Consider the following 17,051-nt stretch of genomic DNA (forward strand, 5'->3'; position numbering starts at 1 on the left):
GGGGTTTAAGCAGATTTCCATTATTAAGTTTTAATTATACTTCTTTTGGAAATGCCCTTACATAAATGTTTGCAGAAGTGCTATTTACCCATTGTTCAGTATCATGCCATTTTAAAAGCTTATTTTCCCCTTATTTGTAGTACAATGTTTTGTAAAGAAATTTATACTCGCTTACCGGGACCTATAGGAGAAATTGTCATAGCTCTGATAACATCTCTTCCCTGGTCCAGGGTAGAATGCTATTTGAGGGCCAACCATGTTGTTCCTGTTTATAAATCGGGCAGATCCCCTAAATTTAAAGGGCAAAAAAATCCAGTTACCAAGAAGTGCCTACTGATTCTCTCAGATGAAACTCACCTGTAGTGTCATCTATTAAATAGATGAATATTAGCTAGGGCCAAAACTGTGGGAGAACTAACAGGGAAATGAATACTGGTCTTTGTTAGGGTTCCAAGGCTTCATACCTGGGCATTCCATATCCCCTGCCATGCCTCTGAGGAGAATTCTGAGGACGGTAGTGATCATAGGATGCCATATTCCCACAACTTTGAGAGCAATTAATTGGAGAAGAGCGACCTGAAGGTACATTGTGCTGTAGCCGGGGTGGAAGAACTGGCTGACCCCTACTATAAGCCATGGTCATGTAAACTTCCTTCCCACGGACTTTCTTAAACAGTCTCTTCCGTGATTTCATATCCATTTCTGCAATTTCAAAGAAGCACAAGAAAAAAAATAATGGGGGCAAGAGTGGAAAAGAGAAGTTAGATCAGTTAAACATCTGTACGGATCTACTTGACTGCCTTAAATGGAGAAAAACTCCAGAGGTACATTCAGATTATAAAGTAATGCTAACAATTTCATATGAGAAATTCTGTAAGTTAATATTTGGATATGTAGTATGGCAAAAAAGTCATCCACCCAGAAAAGTGCAATCAAATGTGTGATCTTATTAAAATACTAATTTAATCCTTTACAGGTAGATAAGCAGAATGTTTAATAAGCTTCCTATGCACAGAATAGCCTCCCAGTTTTGGCTAGGCCAAGCCCGTACTCATCATTCAAACCCCTCCCTGAAGACATTACTTTGTGATTCCCATAGGGAATGAGTCAATTACAAAACCCTTCACTGAATCATCAAGAGGCACACAAGTCTACACTGCTTTACTATGGAACTGTATTGCTGTAGCACGACCCCTTCCTCACTTCATTCCCTCTGCTGTTACCATCATTCTTATAACAAAATTAGATAATCTCTTTGATAAAGGGACCTGACCTTTCTATATTGTCTGTGAAGTGCTTTACAGCCTCTTAAAAGGTTTTAAATTCTAAACTTTAAACACACGTTCTCAATGGATTTGCTATTTGTAAGTACCCCAGCAAAATACCCATCAGAAGTTCACCTCCATTCGTCCCCTCTCCAAAGAAGGGTTTCCCTCAATCATTCCCCCTTAAAATGTTTTATATTACCAAATTGAATTCAATCAGATCCAATATTTGAAGACTGCTGCTACAAACCTCGTTCATTCCCCTAAAAAAAAAAATATCAAATAAGATTCTTATTGAAACCATGTACAAACCTATTTCTGAAACATAGCCGCCTGTTATTTTCTGATAGTTTCCTCCTTTTCGACTGGGAACCACATTCCACGCAGGGACAGGTGTCACTTGTGTCACTGGTTTTAAGTTTGCCAATGGAACAATATGTCTACATGAAAAATACTAGTGTAAGTCAGTGCCACATTAGACAAAAATGACTGCCATGCTGCCATCAAGTGCAAGCAGATCTTACTGAACAGATTTTTCTTTAAATAAGCAGCACATAAAAACAAAGACACAGTTTAGAAATGTATGTACATCTGTGTTAGCCAAACCCAGGGGACAGTTTAAATACAGCTTTTTATCATTCCAACCCACGTGTATAGTAATCCTACTTTGAGATTTCTCAGAGATAGATGAGGGCAAAACAAAAGACTCTCCTGCTATAGGCATGTAACTTGCATCAATGGCAACTATCCTTTAGAGACAGATCCAGTGTCAGAGGCAGAATCATCCCCGTAACAGCACTAGTAAGACTCATATTAATGTAAAATGTGTACAGTAGTCAGTTCCCACCCACCCCGCCTTTTTTTTTTTTTTTTTTTAATTTGGATCCCAGCATTGTCTTGGTTTTCAGAGACTAGCTAGCTACTCTCAGGATTGTTTTAAATTTATCTTTAATCCAGTCTAACTTTTGCACATTCTTTCACTCAAGGGCACGCTGCAATACCTGTTACTTATAACATGCACATAGCACCAGAGTTGTGCTTTTTAATCTTACAGATAACAATACAGATTATCAAAGGTAAATTTGGGATGTGCCAACAAGTGGCATTTTTGCTAGATGTACGACTTATCTTAAGGCATTTACAAAACTCCCAAAATTAAGGGGGAGGGGCAAGGAGAGAATTTGAATGAGAGTTGTCAGAACAAATTTTAAGGACTAAAAGCAACCCATTATTTAGCTGTGATGCAAGTCCCACTCTTAAGAAGTTCTAGAAGCTAGTTGTGTAGACTCATTGTTTACCATGAACTCAGCCCAACCGGCAGGAGACTCTTCTGCTTTCTGTCCACATGGTAATTAGATTATACCCAGAATGTTTTCAATGAAAACCCAAGAGGTGTTACTCCTGCCATCTGCTCCGGTGGAATGGTAGCTACTGCCAACCTGTTAAACTGGTAAGGAACTGGGTCTGGTTTTTATTTTATATTCTGAAAAGAAACTGCACCCAGAGTTTCAAAACCATCTGACAGCCACAATTTAAACGTCTGTTGGGAGAGAGGTGTGTATGTGCAGACTCAACAAAGAAAAAGGATTTCAGCAAATAAGACACACAGCTCTAAGACTGTCTTCAGATTGCTTACTTCTCTGCCAGCTCTTCAATGAACACAGTCACCATGTTGCCATCATGTCCAACCTCCTGGATATGAGCATTGTAGTACTTACCCACAGGCTCCAGACGTACCTGGAGAGGGAAACAAAGGGGGAGTAGGTAAACCCAAACGGTGACACGTTAATGGTGCTTGGTTCCCCCCAATGGCTGGTAACATAGGAGCTGTTTTCATGCTGCTCACATCCCACTGAGTTAGCTTGAGAGTCTTGGAATACCTCAGTCCAGCACTCCCCGCCCTACCCAACATAGAGACAGTAGATGAGTGGGCAGCAGAGGGAGAGACACTGCAGGAACAGATACAAACAACAAGAAAAAGAATAAGAGAGGACTTAATGGATGGAAGAAAGGCAGGGAGAGGACAGGTCAGAACCAAAACTGCCTTGTACGATTCAACAACTAAACAGGACCCATTGCACTAGGCACTGCAAAACACAGAACCAAAAAAACCCTCTTATTGTCCATCTTTCATTGCCATTCTGCTGAGGTTCATGTACAGTGCCAGTCAGTGGGGCGTCTGTGTATTTCAAGAGTTCAGTCTTAAACTCCTCGACTTTCAGGATTCATAGCACTAGTTCATGGTCCGCTTTCAAGTGGCCCTTCCCATATACTATCTTGTGCTAGTTTTGAATTTACAGAAAGTTATAATAATAATAATAATAATAAAAAGAAAAATCATTCAGATGACCCCATTGTATTTAATAGCTATAATGAGAGAAGAAATCTCTGTAAGACCCTATGAGTTCAGATAATTTTATAACTATACTTTACTTAAAGCAACTTTAATAATTCATCATTACTGAATCTGCTTCGAGTACCTACCTGACATTTGTCTCCTAAATAGTACTGTCTCCCAGCAAACACCATGTAATCAGTTTTTTGAAGTTCTACAAGAGATCAAAGTGAAAGTTTAAGGTAGGTACTATTCTTCATTTTTACCTATTAGTTCCCTTGAGTGCAATTCTGGGTATGTATTATAGGCTGAAATGAGTGAATTATCTCCTGTGTTTTCCTGGACATCATTATGTGAGCACTCTGAACTACCAAATGAGACAAGTAATCCCTTCCAAGGCTTGAGCACTAGGGAAATGTTGCACTCTCCCCACATCTTGGGATGCCACAAAGCACAGTGACAACTCCAATGTGAATGATGGCAGTTGGGTTCTGGAGGAAGATTGTGCCTCCCAGATTTTCTTGCATGCCAAAGAATCCCAAAGCACTTTACAAAATACATACACAACAGGATCACTTTGCTCATCACTGAAATTCAGTCCTTCCTGGGACCAGTGTGCAGCAATACTATATAGAAATTTTGGGCCAGAAACAAAAAACGTCCCTTTCCTCCGAGTCAGCACTGAGGTTATGTCCACACTGCATACCACTTGCGGTGGTGCGTAGGGTATGGGTAGCTACACATTACAATGAAAAGCAGGCTGCATCCACACTGGTGTGTAGCTACAGGCATCAGTGAAAGGCTCTGGCACGGGGGAGGCAGTGGGGAAAGGCTCGGCAGCAGGGAACCTCCAGAATCTCTCTCCACTACCTCCCTACTGCCAGAGCCTTTCCTTGGTGTGAGGAAAGGCTCTGGCAGGCCCTTGCAGCAGAGAAAGGCTCCCGGAGCCTTTACCAACTGCTGGAGCCTTTCCCTGCAGTGGGGAAAGACTCCAGCAGTTGGGGGGAGGGCACCACTGTAGACAGGAGAGGCACTGCTTGTGCAAGTAGAGAGCCATGTAGGGTACATACACACAGGGCTCAGCCATGTCTTCACTCTACTTGCCTAAGCAGTGCCTCTCCTGTCTACACTACTATTAATACCCATGCTAGAGGCGTGTGCAGTGTATATACTCTACACCTCCCCAAAAGGAGGGAGCAGCATAGCTGTATTGAGAGTCAAAAGCCCAGCCTGGCATTAGGGGCTGCTGTGCTGATGGAAGATCTGAAAACACCAAATGCTGACCAATTGTGATCATTTTGTAAAGCGGGATGTATCTGGACAATTGTAATCTACTTAAATCTGACAGGGAAATTCTGAAAAGTTATTCTTCCTTTATCACTCCTAAATTTCTGTATAGTGCTGTTGCACACTGGGAACTGGCTGCTCTGTTTAGTCCCAGAAAGGACTGGACTAAATTTCAGTGATGAGTAAAGTGAACCTATTGTTGCATTCACATCTGGGATTCTTTGGCATGCAAGAGAGATGTGGGGAGAGAGTGTAACATTTCCCTAGTGCTCAAGCCCCTGGAGAGCTGGGGAGGAAGGGAGCACTTGTCTCATTTAGCAGTTCAAAGTGCACACTAACTGCTAAGTGACCCCCATCCTTTCCTGTTACTCTGAACCCAAATGCATTTATGGAACACATGAGCCTTTGTGCAGACACTGCTACCATAAAAGTCCCCATTTTACATTTGAAGTGATCTGAAAATAGCATTACAAGACAATACTCTGCTATTGCACTAAGCTTTCCTGAACCCCCACATTTCCTAGTCCAGAACCAGTATATTTTTCTCAACAGATCAGATTTCAGGAACATGGTGGACATCACATAAAATTGGAAGTACTCTACTGGTTGCTTAGAGATGAAAAAAGAAGTCGTCTCTGGCCGGTAACAGGATGTATGCTCCACAGATATGTTTGCTGGTTAGATAATGCCCTTCACGTTTCAGGTACGTGTCTATTGCTCAAGCCCCCTGTGCAGGTCCAAAATACTTGTAAATAGGTCTATAAAATAATCTCATGGAGCCTCAATAAAACTTTTACAGTTAGCCAGGAATTTATAGACTATTCAAAGGGTTTTTTTTAGGTACCTTTTCTGCTGTCCAACCAAACATCAAATTCTACATTTCGATAGATCTCAGGGTCCAGGGCTTTTAGCACTTTATAGGGAAAAGGCATCTTTGATGGATTTTCTGGAGGCTAAAACAGAGTTAAAATGGACTACAATTAAAAGCATGCCATATATTCACAACCCTTGCAGAGGTTCTAATTATTTCAAATAAGCATATACAATTTGTCTTCCCTGCCTCTTTCACTTCCGCTATGACATGTAATTAGTTTGCTTCAAGTACAGAATCTAAGACGAATATGAACAAGTCTTTAGGTATTATGGATTCTGAGGCTTGAGGACAAAGTAGATAAATAAAAATCATGTTGAAGAAGTTCATCACAGACTCTATACTGATCTGCTTGATTTCAGAATAGAACATTTTTAGTCACTAAGTAAAAACAGGGAAGGAAAAACTAACTAGACACTGACTTTCAGAAGCTGCTGACCACACAACTCCAAACCAAAGTCAACGAGTGTGTGCGTGTGTTTGTATAATTAATTACATTACACACATACACAGGCTCCTTGAATGTTAGCTAGAGCAGTGTTTTGAGCCAGGCCTGGTAAAATGGAACAACACTGTTCATGTGACTAAAATAAAATAAGATAAATTAGATGGTTTCTAGGTAAGAGTCCAGATCAGGGATTGTTTGCCAAATTTTGTTTTTAAAACCTGTAGCGTTTTTTTTAAAGCTACCTAGAGAACAAGAGTCTCAGAAATAAGCTTTTTAATATGATAAAAGGCTCAACGATTAATTTAAAAGAAGGGATAAAGAATACCAGGGCTAAAAACTAAACATGCACATGCAAGATTGAGGAAATAAAAAAAGGGTGTAAATCTCCAACAGCAGCATTTAGAATAGGAAGGGCTGATTCAACCTTAATCACAGTATCATGAATACTAATGGGAAAGAATTAAAGGATTCTCCCTTAATTGCCAAACCTTTGCCTCTTCAGTGCCTTGTTTGAGTTTATCTTCAGGTGGGTTGTCAGTATCATTGCCTTCCCAGTCTTCCACTCTAAGCAATTTAAAAATAGGATTACAAAATACAATGCAAGATTTCTTGCCAGCCCTGAAATCAACAAGATCAAACTGACTGAATGACCTAATAGAAGAACCATGGCGCCATCAAGTGATAAGATGCAAGCCAGAACCTAACACTATTATAATGTAGTACAAATATGAAGTTTTGCACATGCAGCACTCACACAGAGTAAACTCTCTTCTGATTGTAAATAAAATGATCTCTCCCCTAGCCCCTTCAATTCAGGTCTTCCACGCAGTAGCAGCCAACATTGCTTTATGTTTAAGAAAGGGTCAGCCCAGTTCCATTCTGTAAACTTAAACACTCCTTCAGTTATTCCACTCATGGGCACTATGGAGTTCCTTTTTTTTTTTTTTTTTAAATCTCAAGGACTCCTTAACAAGTGTGTCTAATTTAGAAGTGTTTAAGAACTGCCAGAGCCAGCAACTTAAATTGGGTCCTTTCTGGCTTGCACTTCATCACCATTAATAAGGTCAAATGCTGTCCTCTCATCTGTACAATGCCATTGGTTACTACCCCATCAGAAACAAAAGGGCTACACAGTGGCACTGCAAATGAGGGCAGGGTTTGGTCCTAAACTTAAGGCATAGTTAACGATGTACAAGCTACAACAGAATCAGCTCACTTTCTCATAGCAGTCTTGCTGCTGCCATACTAATAGGAATTCAAGCCAATGATTCTGATTACTCATGATTTGTTCAGTAAGAAGGTGCCATCTGACAGTGCTAGTTGACTACAGCCAGTGGGAGAGGTTGCTGCTCAAACACATGTCACTTCCCAGTCCCAGGAAAAGCACGCTGCTTTTTCCACAATATGCTCAGACTCTGGCTCAGTACCAGGACATTGGAGGATGGCCACAGATGTTCCACATGGAAGCTCAGAACACACCTAGTAGACTAGTCCCACCAACACCTTTTTTAAGTTATCAGTTACCGTTCACAGGATATTTTGTTTTTAATCCCGTACCTCCTTTCAGATGAAGTTTTGGACACTTTCTCGGGAAGGCAATCAAAGTTTGCATCCTCACTTCCAACAGAGGCACTGTTTCTGTTCTTTTTGGCCCCACTTCGAAACATCTCAACTGCAGTTCTCAATTCCTCCTCATCCATGTCAAACACATCTTTGTACAGGATCTCGTACAAGACAGCTGGGCAAACAAAGCACAGAGAACCCAATGGTTTTGACTTCGTGCCAGACAAAGAACACCTGGAGTCTGATAGGTGACCTTAGAGTAGTGGATGTGCTTATTGTGGACTTTCATAACACACCAACTACATTAAAAATAGTTAATGAGCTTTCCACTTTCTTCTCCCTTCAGTACCCCTCTCCTCCCAAGAAAGAGAACATTTGAAGAACTTAACACTCTTCCCATTAAAAATAGTGTAAGAGAGTTAATTTACCCTGGCAAACAGCAGCATCTGCCTGAAATTGTTTCGTATACACAGAGTCGTAATGGCCGTTACTGGAACAACACAGCAAGATCTTGAAAAAAACAACAAAAAGCTTTGAGGAAGAAATGAAAGAAAACCAAACATTTTCTATTTGATGTTCTCACTTGAGACTACAAATCCTTTACTTATTCTAAGGCCAGTGCTTTAACACGCTGTCCAAACAATGGGTATGCTTAGTATAAATACAAACAAACAGAGTGTTAGAAACAGAGTTGATCCCTATAAAAGAGACTGTAGCAAGTGTACAAATAAGTTTGCCTATTACCCACATGGACACTGTTTTGTCATTTCATGAACTGTTAAAGGTCAAATATGAGGGACTTTACTATGAGTCAACTACCTTATGAACAAACAGTCTAGAAGTTAAATGCCACTCTTACATTAGAATCCCCAAACTTCAAAATCTTATTGGCCCACTAGTATCAAACTAGAGGAAAAGCTATTTCACAAGAAAAAGCTAAATATAGAACTTTCCCTACACCCTTCAATTGTGTAAAAACTTCAAGTGGGTTTAGACTATCTACTGCTTTACATGACAATGCACAACCCACAAAAATCAAGCTAATTAATTTCTATCCAGGAGGGGAAAAATACACCCCAAAAGACTCCCAAAACTTGTCTGTTCTCTTTTGGGGGAGGGAGAAGAGTGCCCTTTCTTCACCCATATATTTGTCTAATCTTGCCACTTTCACTTTGATCATTAGCAACTCAATCCAAGCGTCTCATTCTAGCTAGTAAGATTAAAAAAAAATATTCAAGCACATCACCCCAGAAAAGCTAAAGTTGATCAAATGGGAAGATTCCTCAACTGTAATATCCTAACTCCTGCAGCCAACAGGAACTGTTTCAACTGTGAAAAAATTCATTTGTGGAGCATTAGCCTTGTTGAAGTTAGCTTTGGTTTTGTTTTTTAAGTGTGCAAAATGCGCAGAGACTTCACTGGAGATACAAGAGCAAAATTGAAGTGAAAAGCTCATTAGAACAGAGTGAAATTAGAGCTATCTAGGAGTTGGAGGGTAGAAAATTGGCTCACATCTCCTTACCTTGTCCTCAAAGCCATTGTTTGTAGCATAGGCAGGTGGCTTTCCAGGGTACCGGTACAGAATAAAGTCTCGACTAGGCAAGGCGGCGGGGGGGGGGGTGGGGTGGGGAGGGGATAGGCGGAGAGGGAAGAGAGAAAAAAAAATCGAGAATTGAAAGAGCATGCGTTTAATGCAAGTGCTTGTTATGAAGACATTTGAAGAGAATAGTTTGGAGAATCCACTGTTGGTTAATATAGAGAATGAGAGCAGAATATTTTTCCTAACAGGTGAATGCCAACATAAAATTTAAGCAATAACTAAATTCACAAAGTGGAACCATCTACTTGAAAGAAGAAATATTTGGTAAAATCTATGATGTCTGGTTTCAGATAATAAAAAGATGCATCTAATTATGTCAGGTAATTCTGATCTCAAGACAGATTGCTCTGATAGTGAGGCAATTAACCCTAAACGAAGTAGTTCCCAAAAGGGTTAGAATCTCAATACAGGATGCCATTAGAACCTTGTAGAAATCTAATTGTTCATTTTGGACTGAAACAGGATGCAAAGTGTTTTAGTGTCTCTGCCATTAGGCTCCTAAACTGTTTGTTCAGAAGTGGTAGTATTTTTTTTTTTTTTAAGCAAGACACACAGTGCCTACAGTGGATTCAAATGTTAATTGAAATTATAATTTATTTTAAATGCATTTCCAGGCATACACACCGAGCAGCACTTCTCACTTCCTGAATTTTTAAGGACCCCTCATATAGCAAGCACAGAGTTTTATTTGTGTGTTGGCAATTAACTTTTATAGCTAGCATTAGTGCACACAATTCTACATCATTTCATACACTTCCCTGTCAGTAACTCTTTCACTGTAAATTCTTAAAAAAAGTATAATAGTTATGAAAAGTGCCAAACAGACATCACTAGGGTCTGAAGCCCTCTGATAATTCACAGAGCCAGTACTACCTGGGCAGCAGCAATGAAACCTCCAGTAGTCAGGCTTAGCTCCATCTCCATGGCCACCAGGTCTTTGTCCTCTTGTGAGACTTAATTAGGATGCCAATTCAGTACATTTCAGGATGTGGGATCCTCTTTACCTGGAATTGGTCTGCAGCCACCCATTCACATAATAAACATTGAACGGCAGTCACTCCTAAGCCAAGCTGACATCAGAACTAGATGATCATAATGGTCCCTTCTAGCCTTAAAAATCTATTAATCAAGAAATCCTGGGCCCCACAGCTAGTACCCTTAACCATTCACAGCCCATTACAAAATTAATTTTATTTTAAAATAAAAATTTTTAAAAAAGGAAGAGACTTACTTATAGATCAATGAGAGTGCACTTATTTCCAATTGGCCAGCACTTTCCTAGGTGTATAAAATTATTTTGAGATCATGTTAGAAGGTACAAAAATAAATGTTCTTCGTCAAATGTGTAGTGGAGCTGACCACTGAGCCTGCCATGCAGTACTTGGAACTGTATACTGGCTCTCACTATACCATTAAAAGAGCTAGTCAACATTTTTTGTGATTTTTTTTTTTTTAAATAAGCATTTTCTACCCAGCTCTAACTACTGGATAAAATTCTGAGCCCCTATCTTCAAAGCCCTGAAAGACTAAACCAAGCTCTATAAAGGAGTACATCTGAATATACTGCCCTCTGCAATAACTGTGCTTCATAGGGACAAGGAGAAAAAGGGTCTACTCCTCAATCCTTAAAAGTTAGTGGTAAGTGTAAAACCCCTCAGACTACCTTAAAAATATTTATGTGGGCACTGAAGAAAACCCACTGAGAGAGAGGAAGAGAGAATCAATGTGAAGTGATGATGTACTCCTCAAATACTTAAGTTCCATCTTTTGCAAAATTCTGATTCCTTCTGCATCTGGAAATTTGTAAAATATGAGGATTCCTGAAGAGAAGATCACTGACATAGGACAAGTAAGTATTCAATTTTTGGCCCAGTAATCAGAGGCAAAGTTGTAGCTAAGCTCTACTAGCTAGACCTGTGCCAGTCTCGAATATATTTTTAAGTATGTCTTTGATAAACATACTACATTTGTTTTAGATACTCTTGTATCCTGCTCATGTTCACTAGTTAAAAATCTTCAAAGAAACAATAAGTTAAAGTAAGAAAGTAGGGGTTTTCTTTTTCCAAATCTAGAAAAAAATAAGAAATTTGTCAAACATTTGCTATGAATTATGCACCCAGTTTTGTAACAGCCTGTTAAAGATCCAGGCTGACAGGACCAAAGTTTGGTTCCCTCAGCTTAAATTACATTGTTGTGGTTTGACAATGCCCCTTTTTTGCCCCCAAGCAAGAACCAAGGCCCTGATCCTGCCATCAGATCCACAGAGTCCTACTGCACCCACACAAAGTCCTATTGAAATCAACAGTGCTCTGTTCAGGTGCAAGGGTCCACCTATGTTGATCTGAGAGCAGGACTGAGATACAAGTTAGCAGGGAGAACAAAAAACATTCAAACTTACATTCCAGCAAACTTCATGAGCTTTTTGGGCTCAGCCTCAGGAATATGAATCTGGCCTTACCTTTGGATCTCCCAGCCGTTCCAGATATTTTTCAAATGATCCTTCCACATACTTTCAAAAGGAAAAAAAAAAAGAGATATAATTGATTTAATCAGCTGCATATCATTACTAAATCTGCTGGAAACATTTAGAGTCAGAATTTGCACTTTGTATTTAAAACATTTAGAGGAAAACTGAAAATATTTTTCTTATTTGTATTACTCTAGTGCCTAGGAACCAAGTCATGGATCAGGACCCCATTGTGCTAGGCGATATACAAACAGCTGATCCCTGCTCCAAGGAGCTTACAATCTAAGTATAAGACAACAGATGGATAGAGACAATTGGGGGAGGGAGGAGTACAAGGAAACAGTGAGATGATATTGGTCAGCATACAAGCAGTGGTTTTAGGCCAACAGCCTTTGAGTTCATAAGGCAAGTAAGTAGCCTTCCTGATCATGAATGATTTCTCCCTCTCCCCCACATTTAGGAACAATTGCATATGTATGTGCTTAGTAAAGGAGGTAACTTCTTGCTGAAAAGCTATTTTATCTATATGCACTAGATTGAACAGAAAAAAAAAATCACAAAGTCAGAATTATAGCAGTGTTTCCTCAAACATATTAATGTAGCACATGGGAATGTCTCGTGTCAAACATGAGGTCTGGAAGGTCCAGATATCTCGTGCACATGCAAAACTAAATGTACAATTTGGTTATATCTGGGTCTAATACTTCGGTCTGAAAAGTTTAACAATTTGCCCCACCTGCTCGCATTCAGTGCATTGCAGAAGTGACTTTTCAAGCACATTTGTTTTTAAATTGCAGGGTAACAATTTTAGCTATTATATCTACTCCTCTAGTTGAAAAGGGATAGCTTAAGGTTGGGAAAGGTAGATACCCTAAAATACACAAGTGCAAATACTAGCATTGCTCACCCCAGCCCTTCCTCCAGAGGCCAATATCTTAAATGCCACGTAGTTTACTGTGTCCTTCTTTTATTGGATAAGGCAAAGATCTTGGCTGCTCTGTATGGAAGTTAAAATACCACAGCAATAATTGTGAGTAGGAACTTGTGCAAGTGCCTGTCACCAAAATGTCTTATCTCACTATTATGCAGCATGTTCTGAGCCAACTGGATGTCTCCCTCCACCGCAATGGTAGCTGCATTTAAGTGGGAGTATGTACACAGTGTACAAAGCACTTTAATAACACTTGATGTGAAAAAGACTGTAGAAAACTTACAGTATTATAATACTAAAAAGTTAGTTTATTGCTTTCAATATCTATTTTGTGGATAAAACATTTAGAATTGTTCCCTTAAGATGCAGGGAAAGCCATTTGTGAATTAGAGTTCAAATAGCCAGTAGAGTATTCAGAATGCTCTTCAGAACCAGGTTGTTTCAAAGCAGTCACAGGACCTGTCTATACTGGTAAGTTTACCTGTTGCTGACAGCCACTGATCCATCAGCAGCAACAAGTACATTTCCTAATATTCAGCAGTATTGTAACAAACCGAGGCTAGGTATATAAAGACACCACAGTTGTCGGCAGGGATTTAATTTGTGATCTTCTGAATGAAAACCACAGACCTCTACCACTTCAGTTAAAGCAGAGTCTTCACTGGGTGAAAATAGCAGGCTTCTACAGTTGTTGAAGTCATCCACTGAAAGCGTACAGTGACATTAAAGCACATATAACACCATGGTTAAAGAGCTATGCTGTATTCCACTGTCCTTAGAGGTGCATGTTTTACTTCAAAGTGTAGTTTCCTCACACACAAGAAGTTTCAGTTTCACAAAGATAGCTTATTAAAATGTCTATACAGTACTATAATCAGTTACTTAAAATGAGAGATCAGATGTTTAGAATAAATGTATATTATCTTTTACAAATAAAAATGTTGTGCCATATAAATATATTTCCAAGGTTTAGAAACAAAATCTAAGGTTGACTAGAAACTAATGGACAGCATACAGAGTAAGGCAAACGAGCAATCCTTTTACCCTCGACTTCTCATCTCGCTTAGTACTAGTTTAAACCCGTGCTTGGTCAAAACTTAACAAAACAGAATACAGGGAGATGTAGGTTTTCAGTGCAGAGATCTACATAACTGTTTATGTATAAACACCCCCATTATTTCCACACACACAAAACTTTGCATATCATAAATACACTAGTCTACTTACAGACTCAAAGTTATGTTGGTTTTCCCTCATAAACGAAACACAAGCCTTCCTGACTTCCATATGATGAATCTGACAAGAAAACAGCTAGAAAATAAAAAAGGTGTTTTAAAAGGCACTGAAATGAAAGGTTTGCAGCTAATTTTAAATTACACTTTGCACTAAGGCTCCCTTTACATATAGTTTACACCAGTGGTTCTCAAACAGGGGTCCAGGGGTCCCTGGGGGACCGTGAGAAGGTTTCAGGGGGGTCCTCCAAGCAGAGCCAGCATTAGATTCGCTGGGGCCCGGGCAGAAAGCTGAAGCCCCACTGCCTGGGACTGAAGCCCAGGGCCCTGAGCTCTGCCACCTGGGGCTGAAGCCAAAGCCTGAGCAACTTAGCTTTGCGGGGGCTCTACAGCAGGGAGCCCCAGGTAAGTGTCCTGCACAGGTGGGCAGTGGAGTTTTTATATCATGTTGGGGACGGGGGGAGCCTCTGAAATTAAAAGGTTGAGAACCCCGATTTACATTACAAGGTGAATATATTATAAGCATGTTACAGACCTGAACAACATATACTATAGGTAATTATAAGCACACCATTAGGTGATAGACAGTTGTAATCAACCTATAGACCCATTGGACTAACAGTCTATAGAAAGCGATTAATCGTTTAATAAAACCCTTTATAAGTTACTCATAAAGAGAACCTCAATATAGAGCATGATCTTTTTTGGTTGCACATCTGTGCCTTACGTTATTTGCCCCCGCATTTTTAAGCGGAAGAATTTGAAGATGCTAAAGGAAAATAAATGATTGTTGATTAGGTAACCACTGGTAGAATATTAGTCCAAACGAGAACCCCAAAAGAAAAGAAGTCAAACCCCACTTACAAGCGCAGCTGGCTCTTTTTAGGAGAGAAGGGGCTAGAATCTGGGGGAAGGGAGAAGAGAAGTTCTCTCCCCAAAGGCATGAACTGTATTGAACTCCAGCTAGCAGAGCTAGGAGGTGGTGGGGAAAGGACCACCCAGGTCTGGCCTATGAGGGGAACAAGCCTTGAGGGGCAGCCACCCTGGGTGGGAAGGAAACTCCTTTTACCTGCTCGGAAATAGCCCGAAAGAGACAAGAGGCGTCTTTAGCAGTGAGCTTGCGGTACAGCCCCAGGCTGGCCAGATACTCATCCATGGTGACCTCGCTGAGGGATTTCTGGCCGAAGTATTTCTTCCAGCCTTTCTGCATCTTCCGACCGGGGGCGGGTTCGGGGGGGGTGGGGGTGGAAAGGAGGGAGGGGTAACTCCTACTTCTGCGAGGCAAGAGCCCCCGGGTCCAGCCTGAGGACTAGGAGCAGGCACCAGGCTGGTGGGAGGACAGCTGCATTGTGGCCCCGGGGGCTTTGGAGCCGTGGGGCTGGGGGGAGGGGAGGAGGGGCTCGCTGGGGAGGCTGCAGGGGAGACGGCGGTGGGGCGGGGATGCGCTGAGTAGGGAGGGGGAGCGCCGCTGAGCGCAGCCGCCTCCCGGGCGCACGGGGCTGCGCGTGGCGTCGCTCGCTGGGAGCCCAGCTGCAGGCAATGAGCCCGGGCTGCCCATGCTTCCGCGCCTCTTCTGGTGATCGGCCCTGGTCTCGTGCCTCATATAGCCAAGCGAGCCGGCCCTGGGGAATCAATCGGTGCCTGAAGCCCCAAGGAGCAAAGTGTAAAAGTTACAGAACAGGCGTCCCGAAGTGTCCGGGCCTGGGGACTGCTCCCTTCTCCTCTTCCCCGTGGGGCTATGACAGACACAACATCCCAAGGGAGGGAGAGCAATCACAAGTGTTTAACAAGCGAACTAGCCCCCCAGGGCAGGCTTAGAATCCACAGCCCTACAAAGACTCGCTGTTGATTCTGGCTGGTGGTCCTGGGTCGCCTTAAATGTGTTTCCATATAGCTGTTTCTGCTCCAAGGGTTGTTATTAGCAGCGAGTGAAGTATTATTTTATATGCCTCTCATAGAAGATAATTTTGGACTGATTTGCTTATGTGGTCTAGCTTGTCTGTTGTAATGCATCAAAATGTAATAGTTTAAAATACAGAGAAAGTTAAAAACTTTATTTCCTTAGAATGCCACTATTAGTTGCTCTAGTTTGCTTTTCACTGGTTATATTACCCTTTGTGTGTCCTTCTCCCCCCCCCCCTTTTATATTCAGATTTGGGTGGTTTCTTAGCAGGTGTAAAGGCTTTTCTACTCTTTTTCAAAAACAGGTGCCTAATACACAGAGCTGGTGACAATTAAGTTCTAATGAACCAATGAGGCATCAGAGAGGAGAACATGAACATTTATGTGTTTTACTAGACTCCTTTAGATGTAGTGTAAGTTAGTAATAAACATTTGTCTTTCTTGTTTTCTATTTGTAAGCCCCAATCCTGCAAATCATTGAGCTCAGTGGGACTGTTCCCGTGTAAAATTACTCATATGCAGGTTCAGAGTCCATGTGTGTATCTGTTTTTTTCCCCCTGTAAAATTGATTGTTCTTTGATTAAAAGATCAATAAAATACTGACAACAGATGCTCTCTAGTTCTTCATCCCACCCTAGGAAGAGAAGGGATTTCTTGTTAGGCTGAGTTCATATTGATTATTTAGAGCTTTTTTTCTGCTGTGCTTATATATGACTATAAATACCATGTTGCAAATTAGGGGTTAATTCCTTTGGTCCCTACTGCAGCCAAAACTGCTAAGTAGTTTCATAGGGACTCTAGGCCCAACTCCTGCAATACCTAGTTCACAAAGTGGTAAATATTAACCAAGCCGTGTTGTCTTTGCCAACTTAGAAAGTGAAAATCTCAGTGAGGAAAATTTGGGGGATTAGAAAAATTAACTTGTGCTATTGGACAGCAGATAAACTGTTTATGAAGACAGCTGTCATTTGTGTTTCTCAGGTGTTACTAAGGGGTGTAATTAGACATCAAACATGTACATGCAGAACTTTAAAAAAAAACTTATTTTAGGCAAAACACTATTTAAAGGAGTGACATTTAATACCAATTGCACAATTACGTGATTATTTAGTAGTAGAAACAAAATATTCTATGTGAATATTGTCAAGGC

The 17,051-nt window shown here is 40.8% G+C and overlaps 1 protein-coding gene across 1 annotated transcript in view; it reads right to left on the reverse strand.

The window, feature by feature from the left end:
• Positions 1-17,051, reverse strand: part of ALG13 (ALG13 UDP-N-acetylglucosaminyltransferase subunit) — a 55,859-nt gene that overhangs the window by 24,376 nt on the left and 14,432 nt on the right. Inside the window, exons 5-17 of the mRNA XM_077825566.1 lie at positions 13,995-14,063; positions 11,828-11,878; positions 10,601-10,647; positions 9,292-9,364; positions 8,198-8,279; positions 7,764-7,944; positions 6,695-6,770; positions 5,732-5,840; positions 3,750-3,814; positions 2,902-3,002; positions 1,578-1,705; positions 465-702; positions 176-289 (exon numbers count right to left, since the gene is read on the reverse strand). Of these exons, the coding sequence (XP_077681692.1) occupies positions 176-289; positions 465-702; positions 1,578-1,705; positions 2,902-3,002; positions 3,750-3,814; positions 5,732-5,840; positions 6,695-6,770; positions 7,764-7,944; positions 8,198-8,279; positions 9,292-9,364; positions 10,601-10,647; positions 11,828-11,878; positions 13,995-14,063 (1,334 nt within the window). The remainder of the gene's footprint in view (positions 1-175; positions 290-464; positions 703-1,577; positions 1,706-2,901; positions 3,003-3,749; positions 3,815-5,731; positions 5,841-6,694; positions 6,771-7,763; positions 7,945-8,197; positions 8,280-9,291; positions 9,365-10,600; positions 10,648-11,827; positions 11,879-13,994; positions 14,064-17,051) is intronic.

This window comes from Eretmochelys imbricata, chromosome 9 (genome assembly GCF_965152235.1).
Source record: "Eretmochelys imbricata isolate rEreImb1 chromosome 9, rEreImb1.hap1, whole genome shotgun sequence".
Classification (NCBI taxonomy): Eukaryota; Metazoa; Chordata; order Testudines; family Cheloniidae; genus Eretmochelys; species Eretmochelys imbricata.